At 46.7% G+C, this 25,764-nt stretch overlaps 1 protein-coding gene across 1 annotated transcript; it reads left to right on the top strand.

Moving 5' to 3' along the window:
* The first annotated feature begins 910 nt into the window (after nt 1–910).
* On the top strand, nt 911–18,895 carry LOC120027582 (ankyrin repeat domain-containing protein 33B-like). Its single transcript, XM_038972561.1, has 6 exons — nt 911–1,917; nt 15,894–16,023; nt 16,166–16,306; nt 16,505–16,646; nt 17,320–17,518; nt 17,676–18,895. The coding sequence occupies exons 1-6, from the start codon at nt 1,495–1,497 to the stop codon at nt 18,225–18,227; spliced, it is 1,587 nt and encodes a 528-aa protein (XP_038828489.1). The 5' UTR covers nt 911–1,494; the 3' UTR covers nt 18,228–18,895.
* The last annotated feature ends 6,869 nt before the right edge of the window (nt 18,896–25,764 follow it).

Raw genomic sequence — 25,764 nt, 5'->3', positions numbered from 1 at the left:
GGCAGGAACCAGGCAGGTTCTTATTCATTGTCTCTGTCGCGCACACAGACAAACCAGCCATGGCCACTGGATGTGTGTCTGCATCAGGCCTTTGACTACATCAGGAAGACCAGGAGAAAACAGGCCTGCTGAACACTAAACAGCCTTGTCATTCACTCCTGTTGGATCTGATTAGCAATGGGCTGATACACTGCAGACTGACTTAGAGGCTGCATAGGCCTCGGGCGGCTAGGACAGCTGGGGCCGGGCCAGGGACAGATTAGGGTCAGATACACCGAGAGAGGAGAGTCCCTCTAGCAAGCAGACACACAGATCCACAGGCCATTTAAAAAGCACAATACCACTGTCTTGGATTGGCATCATGAGATGATGGGACCATATTAAACATGGATTGGTCAGTGAATCAATAGTCCGTTTAGGCCTACTTTAACTTGGCTTGTTCTACAAGTGTGAAAAGTGGCTGCATGGTTGAATCAAGGATGGATATCTGAACTGTTGTAACTGTTTTACTGAGTGTGTGAGTCATTCACAGTGAGAACTAGGGTAATGTAGGGGGATTTCCTGACAGACCTCACATCATCCAAGAAACAGAACATTTGTTTTTTCTGTAAATTTGAAACCGAAAGAATGACTGCACAGACGTTTTGTTTTTTCTTTTGCAGTTTGAATCATTCTAACAATGACCAATGTCTCATGAAAGGGTTGCAATGGGGTTGCCCCCATTTAGCTAAAATGATAATCTCAAAGTATTCCTGTTGTCAACATTTCAGACAGAGCGGAATTAATCTGCTCAAATGAAAACGAAATGAGGGAGGGGAGAGCGATGTAGAGGGGGCAGTTGGCTACGAAACTAATCGGATTATGGGACTACAGTTGATCGAGCGCCTGTTTTTCTACTCTACGCGTTAGCTGGGTGAGTGTGGCTCTTTTACTTTGGGTACTGCGTATCTATTGTTTTCTGTCCTAATGAGGAACATATTTTTTTTCGTACTGATGATGACATAACAAGAGTTGTCGTAACTCTCGGTTTACTTCGTGTCGGCAAAGGGGGATTTTGACTGTTGAATTGCACTTTAAATCAGGGGTATTTCATTTTCTCACTACTCCAGACGTGATGGAAAAACTTTCTGCGTTTTATAAAATGAACAAAAACAATCAACTTTTGACTTCGGTGAAGGCTACAACCCGGTGTAGTTTAGGTTGGTATTCCAGGGACAGCGCAGCGATATGATTTCATGTTAATTTCTCACGGAACGTGGGATGCTGGAGTTGGACTATTATCTGGGGAATATTCCTCAACCGAGTAGGATCAGCAGTTTGCCTGTTAGATCACATCACAACGAGTTGCCAAACCTTCACTGTCATTCCATTTCCAGGCTCTTTGCAAAGTTCAACTCATACTCCGCGTTGATGTTGGAAAAAACGTCCAAGTGTTCTTCGCCCGACATCCACCCGTTCTTCCCCCCTGAGGAGAACAGCCACCTAGGGGGTTAGATGGTGCTGATCACGGATGAGAGAGACGGAGGTGGCTCCTCTACTACGGCCCGAGTCAAACAGCAGCAGCAGAACCCCAAAGGCGCCAGCGGCATCACCCAGGTCCATCCGACCATTACCGAGGAATCACCGTCCTTAACAGACGATGACTCATACCTCGGGTCCTGCGAGTCAGAGGGGGATGAGTACGAGGAATACGGTGATTGCTCGTTATTTCCGGACAGTAAAAGTATCGCTTCGGACGACTCGTTTTACCCACCGGACGATGTGTTCGCGGACAAGGAGCGGACCCCCTCTCCACAGAGTCCCGAGCCGCTGACGTTCTTCCAGGCGTGCTGCACCAACAACGCCACGATAGTCCGGATCATGATCCGACAAGGTGTGGGGGTAGAGGAGGTGAAGGAGATGGATAAAAACAACAGGGTAAGTCGGGTTAAATGTGCCCAAATGTTCTGTGTCAAATATTTTTTTTATCGGAAAGTGTTCTGTTCTAATGCATTTCTATCCAGTGGCTTCTCTTTCTGTCGTGGGTTTGGAGATTAGGTCGTTTGGCACTGCCTTGTACACAATGGTGCGTGCGGTGTGAACTCACCTGTGCGTAATTACGCATGGTCAAAGTGCATATCCAAAGTGATCAACTGTTGTATATTTGTTGAAGTACGTCAACAGTTATGTATTCGCTCATGTATATCAGTGTGTCGAGGGGTTAGACAAATATATTTTTTGAAGTTTTAAGAACATGTCAGCCACGACAACAGTAATCAGATGCTTCATATAACTTGGTCATTGTAGCAGATATTTCAACTTTGAGAGGTATGATTAACATTATATCCCAAAGTTAAGCCTATTCTTCCCATCCAAGCTGAGCTGAGTTGCTAAAGTAGGTTGTTTGACAGTAGAATCAGAACCAGAACCACATCTCATATTAGTTTCATTTCCTTTCACGTGTCTGCCCAGGATGTATGGGTCTTGAGAGAGGAGCCGGAAGTTCTGATAGTGTTTTCCTGTTGCTGTAATTATGACTGAGTCTCTCACAGTCAGCAGAACAACCAGCACTGTGTGTGTGTGTCTTTATGTGTCTGTCTGTGTTTTACTGTTTGTGGATGGATTCAGGGTACCTGTGAGAGAATCAGTGTAATATAGGTTTGCTTACTGTCACGTTGTTCGTTTTAATGAATGTCGGACCAAGGCGCAGCCGTAGAGTTCCACATATTTATTTAGAGAAAGTGAAACTTAGAAAAAACCGTGACGGCAATGCAATGCTAACAGGCAACTAAACATAAACAATATCCCATCACCCACAGGTGGAAAGAATGCTACTTAAGTATGATCCCCAAGTAGAGATTGGGAATCACACAAATCACCAACATAGAAAATAAACCTAGAACCCCACATAGAAAATATAAACTAGAACAACCCCTAGTCACACCCTGACCTACTCTACCATAGAAAATAAATGCTCTCTATGGTCAGGACGTGACAGTACCCCCCCCCCCCCCCCAAAGGTGCGGACTCCGACCGCAAAACCTGAAACAAAAGGGAGGGTTAGGGGGGGTGTCTAGTGTCGGTGGCAGCTCTGATGCGGGGCGAAGTACCCGCTCATCCGCCAGCATCGGGGGCGGCTCTGGTGTGGGACGAAGTACCTGCTCAGCTCTCGGATCAACCATCTTTGGTGCAGGCCGAAGAACCCGCTCATCCCACGGATCCAGCCAGGGACCCAGGCTGAACACTGTGCCTGGACTGGACCTCGGTGCAGATGAAGACTCCTGCCATGGAGCGGGACTGGGCGCTGTGCCTGGACTGGGCACCAACGCCAAAGAAGACTCTGGCCTTGGAGCTGGACTGGACGCCGTGCTCGGACTGGGCATCGGCGCCGCGGAAGGCTCCTGCCATGGAGCGGGACCGGATGCCGTGCCTGGACTGGGCACCTGCGCAGAGGAAGACTCCGGCCTTGGAGCGGGACTGGACGCCGTGCCTGGACTGGACATCGGCGCAGAGGAAGGCTCTGGCCATGGAGCTGGAGGTTCCGGACCATTGACCGTCGCAGGAGGTTCCGGATCGTGGACCGTCGCAGGAGATTCCGGACCGCGGACCGTCGCAGGAGGTTCCGGACCGCGGACCGTCTCTGGAGGTTCCGGACCGCGGACCGTCTCTGGAGGCTCCGGACCGTGGACCGTCGTTGGAGGTTCCGGACGGTGGAACTGTCGCTGGAAGCTCTGGACTGGGAACTGTCGCCGGGAGCTCTGGACTGTGGAACTGTCGCCGGGAGCTCTGGACTGTGGAACTGTCGCCGGGAGCTCTGGACTGTGGAACTGTCGCCGGGAGCTCTGGACTGTGGAACTGTCGCCGGGAGCTCTGGACTGTGGAACTGTCGCCGGGAGCTCTGGACTGTGGAACTGTCGCCGGAAGCTCTGGACTGGGAACTGTCGCCGGAAGCTCTGGACTGTGGAACTGTCGCCGGGAGCTCTGGACTGTGGAACTGTCGCCGGGAGCTCTGGACTGTGGAACTGTCGCCGGAAGCTCTGGACTGGGAACTGTCGCCGGAAGCTCTGGACTGGGAACTGTCGCCGGAAGCTCTGGACTCGGAACTGTCGCCGGAAGCTCTGGACTCGGAACTGTCGCCGGAAGCTCTGGACTGGGAACTGTCGCCGGAAGCTCTGGAATGGGGATAGTCGCAGGAAGCCTGGTGCGTGGGGCCGGCACTGGTGGTACCGGGCTGGTGACACACACCTCAGGGCGAGAGCGAGGAGCAGGCACAGGACGTACTGGACTGGAGAGGCGCACTGGAGGCCTGCTGCGTGGGGCCGGTACAGGTGGCACCGGACTGGTGACACGCACTTCAGGGCGAGTGCGGGGAGGAGGAACAGGACGCACCTGACTGGGAAAGCGCACTTGAGGGAGAGTGCGAGGAGCAGGCACAGGACGTACCGGACTGGGGACACGCACTTGAGGGAGAGTGCGAGGAGCAGGCACAGGACGTATCTGGCTGTGGAGACGTACTGGAGACCTGGTGCGTATAGCCGGCATCAATGGTACCGGTTCGATGGCACACCTCACACGGTGAGTACGAGGAGTTGGCACAGGACGTACTGGGCTGTGAAGGCGTACTGGAGACCTGGGGCGTATAGCCGGCATCACTTGTACCGGAACTTTAACTCACTTCTCAGGATGAGTACGGAGAGCTGACTCAGGTGGCTTTACATCGATAACACGATCCTTAGGGCAAATGTCGTGCATCCTCCACCAATTCAATAACTCTCTCATTTCTCTCTCCACATTCTCCCTCAACTCACTGACAATCTCTGGTTCACTCCCCTCAACTTTTGCCAACCACTCCTCGCTCAATCTGTCCCAATATTCCTCCTCGGTCTCTGACTTACCCCTCAGCGTCGCCGACCACCCCGTGTGCCCCCTCCCCAAAATAATTGGGCTGTCTTTTGGGCTTGCGTCGTGGCCGCTCAATGAACCCTGGCGTCGTCGCTGTCCTTCCCTCACCGCTTGCGCCTGCTTCCACGGAAGGCGATCCTGTCCTGCCAGGATTTCTTCCCAAGTCCAGGATCCCTTCCCATCCAGAATCTCTTCCCAAGTCCAGGATACTTCCTCCTCCTGGGCACGCTGCTTGGTCCTTTGTTGATGGGATATTCTGTCACGTTGTTCGTAATAATGAATGTCGGACCAAGGCGCAGCGTACGTAGAGTTACACATATTTATTTAGAGAAAGTGAAACTTAGAAAAAAAAACAATAAAGAATAAACGAACCGTGACGACAATGCAGTGCTAACAGGCAACTAAACATAAACAATATCCCATCACCCACAGGTGGAAAGAATGCTACTTAAGTATGATCCCCAATTAGAGACAACGATTACCAGCTGCCTCTAATTGGGAATCACACAAATCACCAACATAGAAAATAAACCTAGAACCTCACATAGAAAATATAAACTAGAACAACCCCTAGTCACACCCTGACCTACACTACCATAGAAAATAAATGCTCTCTATGGTCAGGACGTGACACTTACTGACTTTCTAATATGAATCTCCCCACTGTCAATTAAAGGGCCTGTACTGTTAAGACAGTATTTTACAGAGACTCATGAGAAGAGCGTTCTCATGAGAAGAGCGTTTGATTTGACAATGCAAAGATACCTGGAATACCAAGCAGGTAATAAATGCTGTCAGTTGGGTGTGGCTGTGTATCAATGATATATATAAACCCTGGATTGCTGATGCTATGTATTGGCCATTGAGAGGCTTTGAAGCCACTGTTCAGCCATATTGGCACTCCCCAGTAGGAGCAGTCCTCCATAGAAATGATTGGAATTCTACACTATTTCAATTAAATGTTTCAAGGGCAAGATTACATGTATTTAATTTTTTTGTTGTTGCTGTAGTGGGGACGGTATCATTAGTAATCTCAAAAAATTATAATCCAACATTTTTTTTACACTGGTAAGGGAGTGCCAAGATGGAGGCATCGTGGCGTCAACACAGCATCCCTTATTAGCCATCTAGTGTATATGTCACACTCGTCGAAAGGGTGGAAATGACCGGACCAAGGTGCAGCGTGGTGAGCGTACATTTCTCTTTATTATGAATGTCGCCAACAAAACAAGAAACAACAGAAACTAACGTGAAGCTGACTAATGCTATACAGGCCACTAACACAGACAACTACCCACAACTAGGGTGGCAAAACAGGCTGCCTAAGTATGATTCCCAATCAGAGACAACGATAGACAGCTGTCCCTGATTGAGAACCATACCCGGCCAAAACATAGAAACAGAAAACATAGAAATAAAGAAACTAGAATGCACACCCTAGTCACACCCTGGCCTAACCAAAATAGAGAATAAAAGCCTCTCTATGGCCAGGACGTGACAGTACCCCCCCCCCCCCCAAAGGTGTGGACTCTGGCCGCAAAACCTGACTCTATAGGGGAGGGTCAGGGTGGTCATCTACTTCGGTGGCGGCTCCGGTGCGGGACGCAGACCCCGCTCCACCTCTGGCTCCCCCCACTTTGGTGGCGCCTCTGGACTGGGGACCCTCGCTGCAGGCCCCGGACTGGGAACCCTCGCTGCAGGCCCCGGACTGGGGACCGTCGCTGGAGGCTCCGGACTGGGGACCGTCGCTGGAGGCTCCGGACTGGAGGCCGTCGGTGGAGGCTCCAGACTGGAGGCCGTCGTTGGAGACTCCTGACTGGAGACCGTCGCTGGAGGCTCCGGACTGGAGGCCGTCGCTGGAGGCACCGGACTGGAGACCGTCGTTGGAGGCTCCGGACTGGAGACCGTCGTTGGAGGCTCCGGACTGGAGACTGTCGCTGGAGGCTCCGGACTGGTGACCGTCGCTGCAGGCTCCGGACCGCGGATCAATACTGGAGGCTTCGTGCCATGGATCCTCATTGCAGGCTCCGGGCCATGGACCATCACTGGAGGCTTCGTGCCATGAATCCTCACTGGAGGTTTCGTGTCATGGATCACCACTGGAGGCTTCGTGCCATGGATCATCACTGGAGGCTTCGTGCCATGGATCATCACTGGAGGCTTCGTGCCATGGATCATCACTGGAGGCTTCGTGCCATGGGTCCTCACTAGAGGCTTCGTGCCATGGATCACCACTGGAGGATTCGTGCCATGGATCATCACTGGAGGCTTCATGCCATGGATCATCACTGGAGGCTTCGTGCCATGGATCATCACTGGAGGCTTCGTGCCATGGATCATCACTGGAGGGTTCGTGCCATGGATCATCACTGGAGAGTTCGTGCCATGGATCATCACTGGAGGCTTCGTGCCATGGATCATCACTGGAGGCGTCGTGCCATGGATCATCACTGGAGGCTTCGTGCCATGGATCATCACTGGAGGCTTCGTGCCATGTATCATCACTGGAGTGAGGAGACGTATGGACAGCCTGGTGCGTGGAGCAGCCACAGGGCTTACTAGGCTGGGGAGACATACAGGAGGCCTGGTTCTGGGAGCAGGCACAGGACTCACCAGGCTGGGGAGACATACTGGAGGCCTGGTTCTTGGAGCAGGCACCAGATACACTGGGCCGTGGAGGCGCACTGGAGGTCTCGAGCGTAGAGCCTGCACAACGCGTCCTGGCTGGATGGTTACCTTCGCCTGGCAAAGGCAGGGGGGCTGGCACAGGACGCACTGGGCTGTGCAGACGCACCGGAGACACAGTGCGCAGAGCCGGCGCAGGATAACCTGGGCCGTAGAGACGCACTGGCGGCCAGATGCGCTGAGCCGGCACCATCCGTCCTGGCTGGATGCCCACTCTAGCCCGGCCGATGTGGGGAGCTGGAATGTAGCGGTCCGGGCTGTGAACGCGCACTGGACACACTGTGCGCTCCACCGCATAACACGGTGCCTGACCAGTACCACACTCCCTACGGTAAGCACGAGGAGTTGGCTCAGGTCTCCAACCTGACTCAGCCAATCTCCTCGTGTTCCCCCCCCCAAACATTTTTTGGGGAGTGGCCTCCCAGTCTTTCGTGCCAGCCGTGACCCTGTGTAATCCTGGGCCCTTTTACTCGCTGCCTCCGCCTTCCTCGCTGCTTCCACCTGCTCCCACGGCAGGCAATCCTTTCCCGCCAGGATCTCCTCCCACGTCCAGGATCCTTTCCCATTCAGGATGTCCTCCCATGTCCAGTCCTCCTTACCACACTGCTTGGTCCGTTTGTGGTGGGTAGTTCTGTCACGCTCGTCGAAAGGGTGAAAATGACCGGACCAAGGTGCAGCGTGGTGAGCGTACATTTCTCTTTATTATGAATGTTGCCAAAAAAACAAGAAACAACAGAAACGAACGTGAAGCTGACTAGGGCTATACAGGCCACTAACACAGACAACTACCCACAACTAAGGTGGCAAAACAGGCTGCCTAAGTATGATTCCCAATCAGAGACAACGATAGACAGCTGTCCCTGATTGAGAACCATACCCGGCCAAAACATAGAAACAGAAAACATAGAAATAAAGAAACTAGAATGCCCACCCTAGTCACACCCTGGCCTAACCAAAATAGAGAATAATAGCCTCTCTATGGCCAGGGCGTGACAGTATACATAATGGTCCCCAAGTGGTTTTGCATTATTATTATGACACATGGTGTTTTCAGTGTCAGTATGACTCACCAGATACACACCACTATGTTTTCCAACAACACAGAGACCTATGAGGAACTGGCTGGAAACCACCAGTTGGACCCTTCCTTTGAATTGATAGACACTCAAAGCCACTAAAGACCAACTCGCCTTTGAGTATTCGTGCCTCTGTATGTTGTTTAGTTCTCACTGTGAATATAAACATATGCACACACACTCACTCACTCGTTCTGGCAGTGCGCGGGATCAGCCTTTATCAGATTGTACAGTGAAGTGGTCATGCAGTCCTCTCTCTGTGTGTAATCAATGATGAGGTCACAGGGCCTGAGGGAGGAAGAGTGTGAATTACATAATCAGAATTGTAACGCCATGATGCCGACAGGCTGTCTCTCACTGCCTGGCCTTGGGACTGCTACTCATCTGCCCCCATGCTGCAGCCTTCCTCATCAACGCTCTCAGTGTGTGTTGGTGGCGTTGTGCCTGCATTCCTCATCAACGCTGCATGTCGAGGAATTCTTATAATTATGGGCATAATAGGAGGAGAGAAATGTGTGTGGATATCCTCAGTTGGGAGAGAGAGAGAGAGATGGAGGGAGAAAGACATTCTTCATTTTAAGAGTGTATGATAAATCTCATTACACTGGGACACAGTCCTGTCTCCTGTCTGCTGTTCATTACACTGGGACACAGTCCTGTCTCCTGCCTGCTGTTCATTACACTGGGACACAGTCCTGTCTCCTGTCTCCTGTCTGCTGTTCATTACACTGGGACACAGTCCTGTCTCCTGCCTGCTGTTCATTACACTGGGACACAGTCCTGTCTCCTGTCTGCTGTTCATTACACTGGGACACAGTCCTGTCTCCTGTCTGCTGTTCATTACACTGGGACACAGTCCTGTCTCCTGTCTGCTGTTCATTACACTGGGACACAGTCCTGTCTCCTGTCTGCTGTTCATTACACTGGGACACAGTCCTGTCTCCTGTCTGCTGTTCATTACACTGGGACACAGTCCTGTCTCCTGTCTGCTGTTCATTACACTGGGACACAGTCCTGTCTCCTGCCTCGTGTTCTGTAAAACACACATGCTAGGCTTCATGTAGGTTGTAAAATGGTTCTGATGCTTCTGTGATACAATGGAGAGAATGTCTGCACAAATATCTACACAATGCTTGTGTTATTTTTTTGTGTGCAGAAAATCTCTCAGTTGTATCACAATGGTTGTGCCAAAGCAAAAGAGGAATTAAAGGTTAGGGTTTGAGATATGCTTTCAGTTTGCTTAGCCATAGAAATAAGGGGCAATGTTTTCATCCATGAAATTATCTGCTGTATCAGGAATGACAACCTTAGCTCTCTGTCAAACTGTCAACAAAGCTCTGTTTTGGGTTTGTGTCTCTCCGGGTGAGGCATGTCCTATCTAATGTCCTCTGGTGTCACCGAGGCCAGCGTGACGCAATCAACTACTATCTGGCTCTAATTTACACACCAAAAAACACATGTTTAATGGTTTAAAACTGTTGAAATATTAAAGAAATGAGTTATACACATATAATTCTGTTTGCTATTGCTGTAGTTTAGAAGTTGTGACATTTAAAAAATGGATCTGGCCAGCTAAAGACAAAGCACAATAAACAGGCTGCACATGGTATAGTAATATGGTACCATACAGTAACTGCACACGGACATAGTCAACATCCTGTCTAGGGGGTTAAAGGTCACCCTCTGGACTGGACACAACCCTGATGAAAGAGATAACCTCTGACTCTAGAGAGGATGTTCAGCCTACATATTAACTGGAGGGACAACAGAACAATGCTGTTTATTTACAGTCAACATAACACATGCATTCTTTCATGAGCTTAATTTATTTTTTTTGAAATTATTCAACATAAACACACCACTCTCTGTGATCTGTGGATGTCTCTCTCTCTCCTGCTCCCACTCTCTCTCCTGCTCTCTCTCTCTCTCCCACTCTCTCTCTCCTGCTCTCTATCTCCTGCTCTCTCTCTCCTGCTCTCTCTCTCCTGCTCTCTCTATCTCTCTCTCTCTGTCTCTCTCTCCCCCTGCTATCTCTCTCTCTCTGTCTCTCTCTCTCCTGCTCCCACTCTCTCTCTCCTGCTCTCTCTCTCTCTCCTGCTCTCTCTCTCTCTCCCACTCTCTCTCTCCTGCTCTCTCTCTCCTGCTCTCTCTCTCTCTCCTGATCTCTCTCTCCTGCTCTCTCTCTCTCTGTCTCTCTCTCCCCCCTGCTATCTCTCTCTCTGTCTCTCTCTCTCCCTGCTCTCTCTCTCTCTCTCTCTCTCTCCCCTGCTCTCTCTCTCCCTCTCTCTCTCTCTCTCTCTCCCCTGCTCTCTCTCTCTCTCTCTCTCTCTCTCTCTCTCTCTCTCTCTCTCTCTCTCTCTCAATGAAATGAGACATAACAAGGACTACTGCCAGAGTTTAATGTCTTTTCTCTGTCTTTCAATGACTCTCTGACTCTCTCTCAATTCAATTCAAAGGGCTTTATTGGCATGGGAAATATATGGGAAATATATGCAGGGGAAACATATGTTAACATTGCCAAAGCAAGTGAGGTAGATAATATACAAAAGTGAAATAAACAATAAAAATGAACAGTAAACATTACACTCACAGAAGTTTCAAAAGAATAAAGACATTACAAATGTCATATTATGTATATATACAGTGTTGTAATGATGTACAAATGGTTAAAGTACAAAAGGGAAAATAAATAAGCATAAATATGGGTTGTATTTACAATGGTGTTTGTTCTTCACTGGTTGCCCTTTTCTTGTGGCAACAGGTCACAAATCTTGCTGCAGTGATGGCACACTGTGGTATTTCACCCAGTAGATATGGGAGTTTATCAAAATTGGGTTTGTTTTCAAGTTCTTTGTGGATCTGTGTAATCTGAGGGAAATATGTCTCTAATATGGTCATACATTGGGCAGGAGGTTAGGAAGTGCAGCTCAGTTTCCACCTCATTTTGTGGGCAGTGAGCACATAGCCTGTCTTCTCTTGAGAGCCATGTCTGCCTACGGCGGCCTTTCTCAATAGCAAGGCTAGGCTCACTGAGTCTGTACATAGTCAAAGCTTTCCTTAAGTTTGGGTCAGTCACAGTGGTCAGGTAATCTGCCAATGTGTACTCTCTGTTTAGGGCCAAATAACATTCTAGTTTGCTCAGTTTGTTTGTTAATTCTTTCCAATGTGTGAAGTAATTATCTTTTTGTTTTCTCATGATTTGGTTGGGTCTAATTGTGTTGCTGTCCTGGGGCTCTGTGGGGTATCTCTCTCTCTCTCTCTCTCTCTCTCTCTCGCTCTGTCTCTCTCTGTGTGGCTGATAGGAATAGAAAGGCTTAGCCCTGTCTTTCTATATTCCCAGAGATATATATATATATCACTCTCTCTCTCTCTCGCTCTCTCGCTCTCTCTTTCTGTGGCTAAGCCTTTCTATTCCTGTCTTTCTATATTCCCAGATCTCTCTCTCGCTCTCTCTCTCGCTCTCTCTCTCGCTCTCTCTCTCAGCGTCCTGGGATTGTGTGTGTACCTGTGGGGCTGAGAGCGGAGTAGTTTCACTCAGTGACCCTATTGACCTTAAGGACCTTCACCTATTAATAAACCTGCTGTCTTGGTCTTATGCCCACAAGTCCTTTTGTGTTCTAGGAAATGTATTATTAGGCATTTAGTTTCAATCGCAGCTCGTCAAATAGATGTTATTCCTCCTAAAAATAGCTACAACATGTCACTTGTATAACAATTAGGGTTTACCATAGGGAATAGACTTCATGTTTCCACGACAGGGTTCGGATGCAGACATTGATCTAGGCAAAACATGTCCAGAATGTTGTTTTTTAATCAACACATATCTTTGAAAATAGTCAATTTAGATTTGTTCTGGGGATGAAGGATGTGGGCTGTTGCTAACAGGTATAGCCAAATCTTACAGAATGTAAAACATTCAACAACCTTGAATTCTACGCATTTCATATAATGACATCATACACATGAATGGAACTTTTTCACATAAACATTTAATTATTTTAATTCATAACAGTTTCAAGTGCAAATACATGTATTTTTATATATATTGTATTTGAAACTGGAGAAATTGAAAAATTCAGATCGTTTTGAAGCAGTTATGCAGAACATAGTGCTTGGGCTGGGGTCAACCTCAATCCACTACATAACATAGTGCTAGGGCTGGGGTCAACCTCAATCCACTACAGAACATAGTGCTAGGGCTGGGGTCAACCTCAATCCACTACAGAACATAGTGCTAGGGCTGGGGTCAACCTCAATCCACTACATAACATAGTGCTAGGGCTGGGGTCAACCTCAATCCACTACAGAACAAATGTGCTAGGGCTGGGGTCAACCTCAATCCACTACAGAACATAGTGCTAGGGCTGGGGTCAACCTCAAGCCACTACAGAACATAGTGCTAGGGCTGGGGTCAACCTCAATCCACTACAGAACATAGTGCTAGGGCTGGGGTCAACCTCAATCCACTACATAACATAGTGCTAGGGCTGGGGTCAACCTCAATCCACTACAGAACATAGTGCTAGGGCTGGGGTCAACCTCAATCCACTACATAACATAGTGCTAGGGCTGGGGTCAACCTCAATCCACTACAGAACATAGTGCTAGGGCTGGGGTCAACCTCAAGCCACTACATAACATAGTGCTAGGGCTGGGGTCAACCTCAATCCACTACAGAACATAGTGCTAGGGCTGGGGTCAACCTCAATCCACTACAGAACATAGTGCTAGGGCTGGGGTCAACCTCAATCCACTACAGAACATAGTGCTAGGGCTGGGGTCAACCTCAATCCACTACAGAACATAGTGCTAGGGCTGGGGTCAACCTCAATCCACTACATAACATAGTGCTAGGGCTGAGGTCAACCTCAATCCACTACAGAACATAGTGCTAGGGCTGGGGTCAACCTCAATCCACTACATAACATAGTGCTAGGGCTGGGGTCAACCTCAATCCACTACAGAACATAGTGCTAGGGCTGGGGTCAACCTCAATCCACTACAGAACATAGTGCTAGGGCTGGGGTCAACCTCAATCCACTACATAACATAGTGCTTGGGCTGGGGTCAACCTCAATCCACTACAGAACATAGTGCTAGGGCTGGGGTCAACCTCAATCCACTACAGAACATAGTGCTAGGGCTGGGGTCAACCTCAATCCACTACAGACCATAGTGCTAGGGCTGGGGTCAACCTCAATCCACTACAGAACATAGTGCTAGGGCTGGGGTCAACCTCAATCCACTACAGACCATAGTGCTTGGGCTGGGGTCAACCTCAATCCACTACATAACATAGTGCTTGGGCTGGGGTCAACCTCAATCCACTACAGAACATAGTGCTAGGGCTGGGGTCAACCTCAATCCACTACAGACCATAGTGCTAGGGCTGGGGTCAACCTCAATCCACTACAGACCATAGTGCTAGGGCTGGGGTCAACCTCCATCCACTACAGAACATAGTTCTAGGGCTGGGGTCAACCTCCATCCACTACAGAACATAGTTCTAGGGCTGGGGTCAACCTCAATCCACTACAGAACATAGTTCTAGGGCTGGGGTCAACCTCAATCCACTACAGAACATAGTTCTAGGGCTGGGGTCAACCTCAATCCACTACAGAACATAGTTCTAGGGCTGGGGTCAACCTCAATCCACTACAGAACATAGTGCTAGGGCTGGGGTCAACCTCAATCCACTACAGAACATAGTTCTAGGGCTGGGGTCAACCTCAATCCACTACAGAACATAGTGCTAGGGCTGGGGTCAACCTCAATCCACTACAGAACATAGTGCTAGGGCTGGGGTCAACCTCAATCCACTACATAACATAGTGCTAGGGCTGGGGTCAACCTCAATCCACTACAGAACATAGTGCTAGGGCTGGGGTCAACCTCAATCCACTACATAACATAGTGCTAGGGCTGGGGTCAACCTCAATCCACTACAGAACATAGTGCTAGGGCTGGGGTCAACCTCAATCCACTACAGAACATAGTGCTAGGGCTGGGGTCAACCTCAATCCACTACATAACATAGTGCTAGGGTTGGGGTCAACCTAAATCCACTACAGAACATAGTGCTAGGGCTGGGGTCAACCTCAATCCACTACAGAACATAGTGCTAGGGCTGGGGTCAACCTCAATCCACTAAAGAACATAGTGCTAGGGCTGGGGTCAACCTCAATCCACTACAGAACATAGTGCTAGGGCTGGGGTCAACCTCAATCCACTACATAACATAGTGCTAGGGCTGGGGTCAACCTCAATCCACTACAGAACATAGTGCTAGGGCTGGGGTCAACCTCAATCCACTACAGAACATAGTGCTAGGGCTGGGGTCAACCTCAATCCACTACAGAACATAGTGCTAGGGCTGGGGTCAACCTTTAGTGAGGAGAAACAAGTTCATCTAGCCTTAAGAATAATGGTTTAACAACAAGCCTGCACTTTTACTCTACATTTAATAAATGAAAAACTTCAGCGCAGCTATTTTGATGGTGAGGTACAGTATGTGAAAAGGCCATTTTTCACACACATCCACTTTGAGTTTTTCCAGGAATTCCTGATTATACACCACACACACACACACACACACACACACACACACACACACACACACACACACACACACACACACACACACACACACACACACACACACACACACACACACACACACACACACACACACACACACACACATTCCCGGAACAGGAGTAGTCACCTCAGTGCTACAGGTAGAGAGGGTGGGAGGGAGAAACATAGTTGTATTTAGTAGAAGGCAGAACAGTGAGACACTTGTGTTTCCCGTATCTGAGGTAACCTACTAAACAGTCTCTCTCTCTCTCAATGGCTTTATTGGCATGGGAAACATATGTTAACATTGCCAAAGCAAGTGGAAGGGATAATAGACAAAAGTGAAATAAACAATAACTCTCTCTCTGTCTCTCACTCTCTCTCTCTTTCTCTCCCCTCCCCCCTCTCTCTCTCCCTCTCTCTCTCACTCTCTCTCTTTCTCTCCCCTCCCCCTCTCTCTCTGTCTCTCCCTCTCCCTCTCTCTCTCCCCTCCCCCTCTCTCTCTTTCTCTCCCCTCCCCCCCTCTCTCTCTCTCTCGCTCTCTTTCTCCCCCCACCCCTCTATATCTCTCTCCCCATCTCTCTCTTTTTCTCCCCCCATCTATCTATCTCTCTCTCCCCATCTCTCTCTCTCTCTCCCCATCTCTCACTCTTTCTCTCTCTCGCTCTCCCTCAGACGGGGCTGATGGTGGCGTGTTACCAGGGTTACGTTGATGTTGTCATAGCGTTGGCCCAGTGTTCTCACCTGGATGTCAACTGGCAGGACAAGGAGGGGAGCACTGCCCTCATCACCGCTGCCCAGGCAGGTAGGACACACACACATAGACCCATACACATGCCTACACTCACCCGCATGCGCGTACACACACACACTTCAAAAAGGTTCACAGCCCTCTCTTTATCTCTCTCTCTTTCCCTCATTCCCCTCCTTTCCCTCCCTTACTCCAGGTCACATAATGATCAGTAACTACCTGTTGAACTACTTCCCTGGTCTGGACATAGAGAGGAGGAACTGTCATGGCTTCACTGCTCTGATGAAGGCTGCTATGCAGGGCAAGGTGGAGTGTGTACGAGCCCTGATGCTAGCAGGTACTTACACAGATGGACACAAACCAATTACTTTACTTTCACTTATATTTCATAATTTATACAGAATTTCAATATTTAACTTCAAACAGTAACTTCTAGCATGAATAACATCTCCTACCACCAGTAGGGTGATATCTTCAGGATGTCGTCATACATTTTTCTCCTCATGCCTTTCCTTCTCCTCCTCTCCTCTGTAAGGAGCTGACATGGAGACGAGAGACTTTGGTCGTAAGCTGACCTCCAGAGAGTGGGCGCTCTTCACGGGACGCTACGAAACCGCCTGGGCCATGACACGCCTCCTCTCCCGACCCTGTCCTTATCAACTGTGTGACGCTTACAGGTAGACTCAACTTTATGAGTAATGTTGATGATGGTGGTTGCGGTGAGGATGATAATAATGATGATGGTGATGAGGATGATGATAATGATGATGGTGATGAGGATGATGATAATGATGATGGTGATGAGGATGATAATAATGATGATGGTGATGAGGATGATAATAATGATGATGGTGATGATGATGATAATAATGATGATTGTGATGATAATAATGATGATGGTGATGAGGATGATAATAATGATGAGGATGATAATAATGATGATGGTGATGAGGATGATAATAATGATGATGGTGATGAGGATGATGATAATGATGATGGTGATGATGATGGTGATGAGGATGATAATAATGATGATGGTGATGATGATGATAATAATGATGATGGTGATGATAATAATGATGATGGTGATGATAATAATGATGATGGTGATGAGGAGGATAATAATGATGATGGTGATGAGGATGATAATAATGATGATGGTGATATTGATGAGGATGTTGGTGGTGGTGATGATTCTTATTATCATTATATAATGTCATCGATATAATTGAATATTGTTATTCTTCCAATCGTATTATTTCCTAATCTGATATTATTGTTATGGTCCAGAGTGTACTACCACTATTACTAGCTAAGTCATTATATTCATGTAACTGTATTATTTTCCAGTCCAGAGTGGCCTCAGCTGGCTTCTCTAGTATCTAAGGCCCGGGAGCCTCGAGGCTGTATGCAGCGTATATCAGACACCATACGGAACGCTCTGACATTCGCTAACATCACAGAGCCTGACGACGAAGGAGTCTTAGATCACCTAGTCACCGTGACAACAGCCCTAGGGAGCCCCTTTGTGGCAGTGGCGTGTTCCACCGTGAGTTAGAAACTTCTGTTTCTTCTTCCTTCCTCTCTTCATCTTTTTCACTTTCTTCTATTTAACCTTTCTCTCTGTCTTTTTCTCTCTCTCTGGCTTTATGTTCTCATTGCTCCCTCCCCCTCCTTATGTATACCTGTTTGTTCTTACTCTCTAGGTGTGTCCGTCAAGCCCGCCCTGCGTGGGTAAACGTCGCTACTCCGTCCCAGAGATCCTCCGACGCCAACGGGCCAAAGAACTGAAAACCCAGAACCCTGAGAGGCTCGACGACCACCGCAAACTCTTCCAGAATTCACGGGTCACTCTGGTGCCTAAACCTCCAAAGGACCGGCGGTCCAGCCTCCCGCCGCAGAACAAAAGTCCCACCACGACTAACCCTAACCTGGGTACGGTGTCTGGCTCTGAGGCCGTTTCCTCTGTGGCCCTGCGTAGAGCTAGCCTGCTGCCCCTGGGTATGGTGAGGCGTAGTAGTGTACGGCCAGGGCTGTCCATTCCCAAGGTGAGAATCACTAAGGCCCCAACGCCAACCTATGAACCTGAGAGAGTCCGCAGGAAGAGCAGCTTTAAAGACGGTGGGGGCAACTTCCTGCAGCTCCCAAAGTGGAGGTATAAAGAACTGAAGGAGGAGAGGAAGAGAGCGGAGGAGGCGGAGAGGAGGAGGGTGGAGGTGGCCACGAGACGGCACCTGGCTGTCGGGAAGAGGAAATGACACCACAGGAGGAAGTGATGACACTCCACCCTTTCCTCCACTGTTGCCAGGTCAGTAGATAGTGTTCAGAGGGGGTTGGATACTTGAAATGTTTGATGTTAACTTATTTTCGTATTTATTTTGCTTTCTTTGTAGTAAAAGTGACAGCGCTTTATTTTGTAATGCATTTCATTCACAAAATCAGCAGTATTTTAACAGGGTGATTTATGTATTACCTGGCACTTACCCAGGTTACAAACCCATATGACCTGACTGAGTACAGATAATGTTTCACTGATATCTGACGCATCACAAATGGAAACTTTATTGCCTAAAATGATGACACAATAAGCGTCGGGGAAGGGTTTGAATGGGACAAATAAGAAGGGTTACAATATTGCATAGCCTATAAAACCATTGAGTAAGCCTACCAGCATGTCAAACTGATTTACGGCCAAAGCTAAACATAAGATAAGCTTTATTTTAAAAGCAATGGCATTTGTATGAGCAATAATAGTTCCTTTTTAGATAGGCACTATGGTATGTTTATATTGGCTTTTTGAAAGCTTTTTTAATTCTGTGAATGTATTTTGCATATAGATTGTACCTTAGAGCATTGGACCAGTAACCGAAAGGTTGCTGGATTGAATCCCCGAGCTGACAAGGTAAAAATCTGTTGTTCTGCCCCTGAGCAAGGCAGTTAACCCACTGTTCCCCGGGCGCCGAAGACGTGGATGTCGATTATGGCAGCACCCCCACACCTCTCTGATTCAGAGTTGGGTTAAATGCGGAAGACACATTTCAGTTGAATGCATTCAGTTGTGAAACTGACTAGGTATCCCCCTTCCCCTTCCATCAGGTATTTTCAATTAGAGATATAAAGGTAGCTTTTTTAAATCACTTTTTATTTTCTACTAAAGTAGACATATTAAGAGAAAGTGAATGAAATTGGTTTCAATGTCTGAAAGAAATATCCCAACACTACACTGTTGTAATGTGACACTGTTATGGGCTCTAGTCAGTCTGTATCGCTGAAAGCATTACGGATTGCGCGATTGACATTTTAAGGTAATTTCCGATTGAGTTGACATATGCAGTGTTTACCGTGAATGCAGTCTCTGCTAATACGAGTAAGGAACTATTTATTCCATTTAACTTGGTTCAGACATTTAATAGACAATAATTGCTGAAAATAGCTGGAGGTTTGAAGATAAACAGCAACTGGAAAGCACTGATACTATATTATTATGGGATTGAAGAGAAGATCATTTCACGGTAATAACCCCAAGGACAGGAGGCTTTAAGTGCAATCTTCAAGTGTGTCTAATAGCCATGGTGATCAGTTGCTGTGGCGTTACCAGGGGGCAGTGGTTGGCCAAATAATAATTTCTGTAAATAAATGGAGCGGGCTATGCAGGAGTGTAACACTGAAACGCTTCCCCGAGGAAGGTAATCTTAACTTGAAAATGACAAAGTGCATATTTCGACTCGCCTCCAGACATATCGCAAACACTCTGGCCAAATTCTGTGTTTGGCCCATCTCCCCAAAGTGTTCACTGGTGGAAACTCTCTAAACACTCTGCTTATACAGTTGAAGTCGGAAGTTTAAATACACTTAGGTTGGAGTCATTAAAACTAGTTTTCAACCACTCCACAAATTTCTTGTTAACAAACTATAGTTTTGGCAAGTCGGTTAGGACATCTACTTTGTGCATGACACAAGTAATTTTTCCAACAATTGTTTACAAACAGATTATTTCACTTATAATTCACTGTATCACAATTCCAGTGGGTCAGAAGTTTACATACACTAAGTTGACTGTGCCTTTAAACAGCTTGGAAAATTCCAGAAAAGGATGTCATGGCTTTAGAAGCTTCTGATAGGCTAATTGACATCATTTGAGTCAATTGGAGGTGTACCTGTGGATGTCTTTCAAGGCCTACCTTCAAACTCAGTGGCTCTTTGCTTGACATCATTGGAAAATCAAAAGAAATCAGCCAAGACCTCAGCAAAAAGAATTGTAGACCTCCACAAGTCTGGTTCATCCTTGGGAGCAATTTCCAAATGCCTGAAGGTACCACTTTATTCTGTACAAACAATAGTACGCAAGTATAAACACCATGGGATCACGCAGCCGTCGTACCGCTCAGGAAGGAGACGCGTTCGTTCTCCTTGAGATGAACGTACTTTGGTGCGAAAAGTGCAAATCAATCCCAGAACAACAGCAAAGGACCGTGTGACATTTCACATTCTTAAAATAAAGTGGTGATCCTAACTGACCTACGACAGGGAATTTGTACTAGGATTAAATGTCAGGAATTGTGAAAAACGGAGTTTAAATGTATTTCGCTAAGGTGTATGTAAACTTCCGACTTCAACTGTATTTTTAGTTGATGTGTGAATAAGTGTACACTTCTCTCAGGAACCCACACTGTTGTACAGATTAACTAAATGTTTACAACACTGTTTGTTGGTTTGTTTGAGTGGTGATGGAACCACAAGAGGACCAAAAATATCCAGGCCATATATTCTACAGAATTCTTGTTTTATGGTGAATAAAAACCAAACTGTTTTACAAGCTCTACTGTTTGTGTGTCTGTTTGCATAGTTTCCTGATAAGTACCAGGTAACAGCCAGTGGACACAGGCATGTAAAACCCATTGTTATGAAGGGAGAGGGATAGGCTGTAGACAGAAAACCTTCAGATAATATTGAGGTCACTGTTTTGAGCAGCTGCTGTCTGAGATGGTCACCTGAGATTATAAACCCTGAGATGTGGTCAGCACTTCTGTCAGCTTGGAAAATCTCCCTCTGCAAATCCACCTCCTAACAACAGATTTAAAATCAGATTAGCCAAAACCCAATCCTATCCAGAGCAGGGGTAGGAAACACAAGTTGGTACACTCTGCTGGAAGACAGGGGTATTGCAGGCCACACTCATGGTATTGCAGGCTAGGCTCAATTCACTCTATGAAAGAGGCATTATCACTGATTTAGGAAATTAGCATGATGAGAATTTAGAAATAAGCATAAAACCTATTTTATCTGGTCTTTAGTCCTTAAGTATCAGTGCTCATGAAGGAATGGAAAGAAGAGAAGACGGCTTGTAGAATATTAGGACATAGCATCAGTATCAGAGTAGAGGTCTATATCAGTAGTACTTTGTGTCGAGCTCACCCACAGTTCTGTCTACCCTATCAGATGTCAGATAGCCCTGTGTTTGTGAAAAGAAACATGCAGGCCTTGACCAGAGAGACTGTTGTAACTGCTTTCAAGACAATGTTCACAGACAATGTTAGGGTTAGAGTTGAGACTAGGATTAGGGTTGAACCATGATGTGGTCATGAAGCTAGGGTTAGGGTTGAGGCTAGGGTTAGGGTTGAACCGGGATGTGGACAGGAAGTTAGGGTTGAGGTTTAGCGTTGAACCGAGATGTTGACATGAAGCTAGGGTTAGGGTTGTGGTTGAGGGTTAAGGTTGAACCGGGATGTTGCCTTGAAGCTAGGGTTGAACCGGGATGTGGACATAAAGCTAGGGTTAGGGTTATGGTTGTGGTTGAGGCAAGGGTTCCTGCTAAGCACCTCTCTTTTCTGCTCTTCTTTTCCTGTCTTCAATTCCTAAAATCAACCCATAGCCACTAAGCACCATATGGAGATGTGAAAGGAATGGAAAGGTATAGGGAATCTGGTTGAGGTAAAGGAGGGCAAAGAGTGGGAGGGGATAGGAGAGGGAGGGGTGTAGCCTGTGTAACCGATGTGAAATGGCTAGCTAGTTAGTGGTGGTGCGCGCTAATAGCGTTTCAATCGGTTATGTCACTCGCTTTGAGACCTTGAAGTAGTGGTTCCCCTTGCTCTGCAAGGGCCGCGGCTTTTGTGGAGCGATGGGTAACGATGCTTCGTGGGTTACTGTTGTTGTGTGCAGAGGGTCCCTGGTTCACGCCCAGGTCGGGGCGAGGGGACGGACGTAAAGTTATACTGTTACACTTGTGTTCATACCATGTTGTATAGATAGTATATGTAGATTGTGTTTCATACTGTCATGTAGATAGTACAGTGCCTTCAGAAAGTATTCACACCCCTTGACTTTTTCCATATTTTGTTGTGTTACAGCCTGAATTGAAAATGTATTAAATTTAGATTTTTTTTTAATCTGCCCATAATGTCAAAGTTAATTACACTATACAGTATATCCAAAAGTATGTGGACACACTTTCAAATTAGTGGATTCTGCTATTTCAGCCACACAATTGCTGACAGGAGTATAAATTGGTGCTCACAGCCAAACAATCTCCATAGACAAACAATGGCAGTAGAATGGCCTTACTGAAAAGCTCAGTGACCTTCAACGTGGCACCATCATAGGATGCCACCTTTCCAACAAGTCAGTTCGACAAATTTCTGTCCTGCTAGAGCTGCCCCGGTCAACTGTATGTGCTGTTATTGTGAAGTGGAAACATCTAGGGGCAACAGCGGCTCAGCCACAAAGTGGTAGGCCACACAAGCTCACGCAATGGGACCACCGAGTGCTGAAATGCGTAAAAAAAGTCTGTCCTCGGTTGCAACACTCACTACCGAGTTCAAAACTGCCTCTGGAAGCAACGTCAGCACAAGAACTGTTTGTTGGGAGCTTCATGAAATGGGTTTCCATGGCCGCACACAAGCCTAAGATCACCATGCGCAATGCCAAGCGTCGGTGTAAAGCTCGCCGCCATTGGACTCTGAATCAGTGGAAACGCGTTCTCTGCAGTGATGAATCACGCTTCACCACCTGGCAGTCCAACAGACGAATCTGGGTTTGGTGGATGCCAGGAGAACCACTACCTGCCCCACCGAATAGTGCCAACTGTAAAGTGTGGTGGAGGAGGAATAATGGTTTGGGCTAGGACCCTTAGTTCCAGTGAAGGGAAATCTTAACGCTACAGCATACAATGACATTCTAGACGATTCTGTGCTTCCAACTTTGTGGCAACAGTTTGGGGAAGGCCCTTTCCTGTTTCAGCATGACAATGCCCCCGTGCAATAAGCCAGGTCCATACAGAAATGGACTGTCGAGATTGGTGTGGAAGAATTTGACCCCATCGAACACCTTTGGGATGTATTAGAACGCCGACTGCAAACCAGGCCTAATCGCCCAACATCAGTACCCGACCTCACTAACACTCTTGTGGCTGAATGGAAGCAAGTCCCCGCAGCAATGTTCCAACATCTAGTGGAAAGCCTTTCCAGAAGAGTGGAGGCTGTTATAGCAGCAAAGGGGGAACCAACTCCATATTAATGTCCATGATTTTGCAATGAGATGTTCGACGAGCAGGTGTCCACATACACCACATTATCAAAAGTATGTCCAACATTTTTACAAATTAACTATAAATGAAAAGCTGAAATGTCGAGTCAAGTATTCAACCCCTTTGTTATTGCAAGTCTAAATAAGTTCAAAATTAAAAATGTGCTTAACATGTCACATAAGTTGCATGGACTCACTGTGTGCAATAATAGTGTTTAGTGACTACCTCGTATTTGTACGCCACACATACAATTATCTGTCCCTGAGTCGAGCAGTGAATTTCAAACACAGATTCAACCACAAAGACCAGGGAGGTTTTCCAATGCCTCGCAAGGAACGGCACCTATTGGTAGATGGGTAAAATTACAAAAAGCATGGTGAAGTTAATAATTACACTTTGGATGGTGTATCAATACACCCGGTCACTACAAAGATACAGGCGTCCTTCCTCAGTTGTCAGAGAGGGAGGAAACCATTCAGGGATTTCACCTTGAGGCCAATAGTGACTTCAAAACAGTTACAGAGTTTAATGGCTGTGATACGAGAAAACTGAGGATGGATCAACATTATAGTAACTCCACAATACTAACCTAAATGACAGAGTGAAAAGGAAGCCTGTACAGAATACAAATATTCCAAAGCATGCATCCTGTTTGCAATAAGGCACTAAAGTAAAACTGTAAAAAATGTGGCTAAGAAATTCACTTTATGTCCTGAATACAAAGCGTTATATTTGGGGCAAATCCAACACATCACTAAGTACTACGCATCACATTTTCAAGCATAGTGGTGGCTGCATCATGTCATCGGCAAGGACTAGGTGGGAAAAAAATAAACAGAATAGAGCTAAAAACAACCTGCTTCAGTATGCTTTCTAGTCACTGTGACACAAATTCACCTTTCAGCAGGTCAATAAGCTAAAACACAAGACCAAATGTACACTGGAGTTGTTTACCAAGACATTGAATGTTCCTGAGTGGCCTAGTTACAGTTTTGACTTCAAATAGGCTTGAAAATCTATGGCAAGACTTCAAAATGGCTGTCTAGCAATGATCAACAACCAACTTGACTGAGCTTGAATAATTTAAGACTAATGTGCACATATCGTACAATCCAGGTGTGCAAAGCTCTTAGATTTACCCAGAAAGACGCAGATGTAATCGCTGCCAAATGTGAATTTAACATGTATTGACTCAGGGGTGTGAATACTTATGTGCAGTAAATGTGATATTTCTGTATTTATTTTCCAATAAATTTGCAAACATTTCTTAAGACATGTTTTAATTATGGAGTAACGTGTGTAAAGCCACTTCATCCAGTTTGAATTCAGGCTGTAACACACCAATGTGGAATAAGTTAAGGGGTATGAATACTCTCTGAAGGCAGCGTATTTGTAGAGTATAAAGAAGAGATATGCAGGTCACAGAGCTCAATACACAACAGTTCCATTTGTTCATGGATAATACAGAATATTACATAATACATCCAGTAACAATGAAGACATAACAATGATTTTAAAGTTAAATCTTTAATGACAACCACACCTAATGCTTAAGTCCACTCACCGACTAAGGACTTTACTCAAGAAACAAACTGAGTAAAATAAAAATATATAATTTTAAACTTTATTAAATAAACTTAGGAAATTACTCCTTGCCTAAATGTATTTCCATGGAACCCTGAAATGTGGTGTTGACATTAATAACCACACTTGAAATGAAGGAGGATTGTGTGTGTAGTCTATGACATTTCCCTTAGAACTACACTGAACAAAAATATAAACGCAACATGTAAAGTTTTGGTCCCATGACTCATTAGCTAAAAAAATACAATTTTGCTCATATTTTGTGCAAAAATGTGTTTCCACCCCTGTTAGTAAGCATTTCTCCTTTACCAAGATAATCCAGCCACCAGACAGGGGTGGCATATCAAGAAGCTGATTAAACAGCCTGATCACAGGTGCACCTTGTGCTGGGGACAATAAAAGGCCACTTTAAAATGTGCAATTGTCACACAACACAATGCCACAGATGTCTCTAGTTTTTAGGGAGCGTGACATTGGCATGCTGACTGCAGGAATATCCACCAGAGCTGTTGCCAGAGAATTGAATGTTCATTTCTCTACCATAAGCTACCATCAATGTTGTTTTAGACAATTTGGCAGTCTGTCCAACCGTCCTCACAACCGCAGACCACGTGTAACCAGTCCTGCCCAGGACCTCAACATCCGGCTTCTTCACCTGGGGGGTGCTGAGGAGTATTTCTGACTGTAAT

The sequence above is a fragment of the Salvelinus namaycush genome, chromosome 33, assembly GCF_016432855.1.
Source record: "Salvelinus namaycush isolate Seneca chromosome 33, SaNama_1.0, whole genome shotgun sequence".
Lineage (NCBI taxonomy): Eukaryota > Metazoa > Chordata > Actinopteri > Salmoniformes > Salmonidae > Salvelinus > Salvelinus namaycush.
This window is presented reverse-complemented; position numbering and strand designations above follow the sequence as displayed.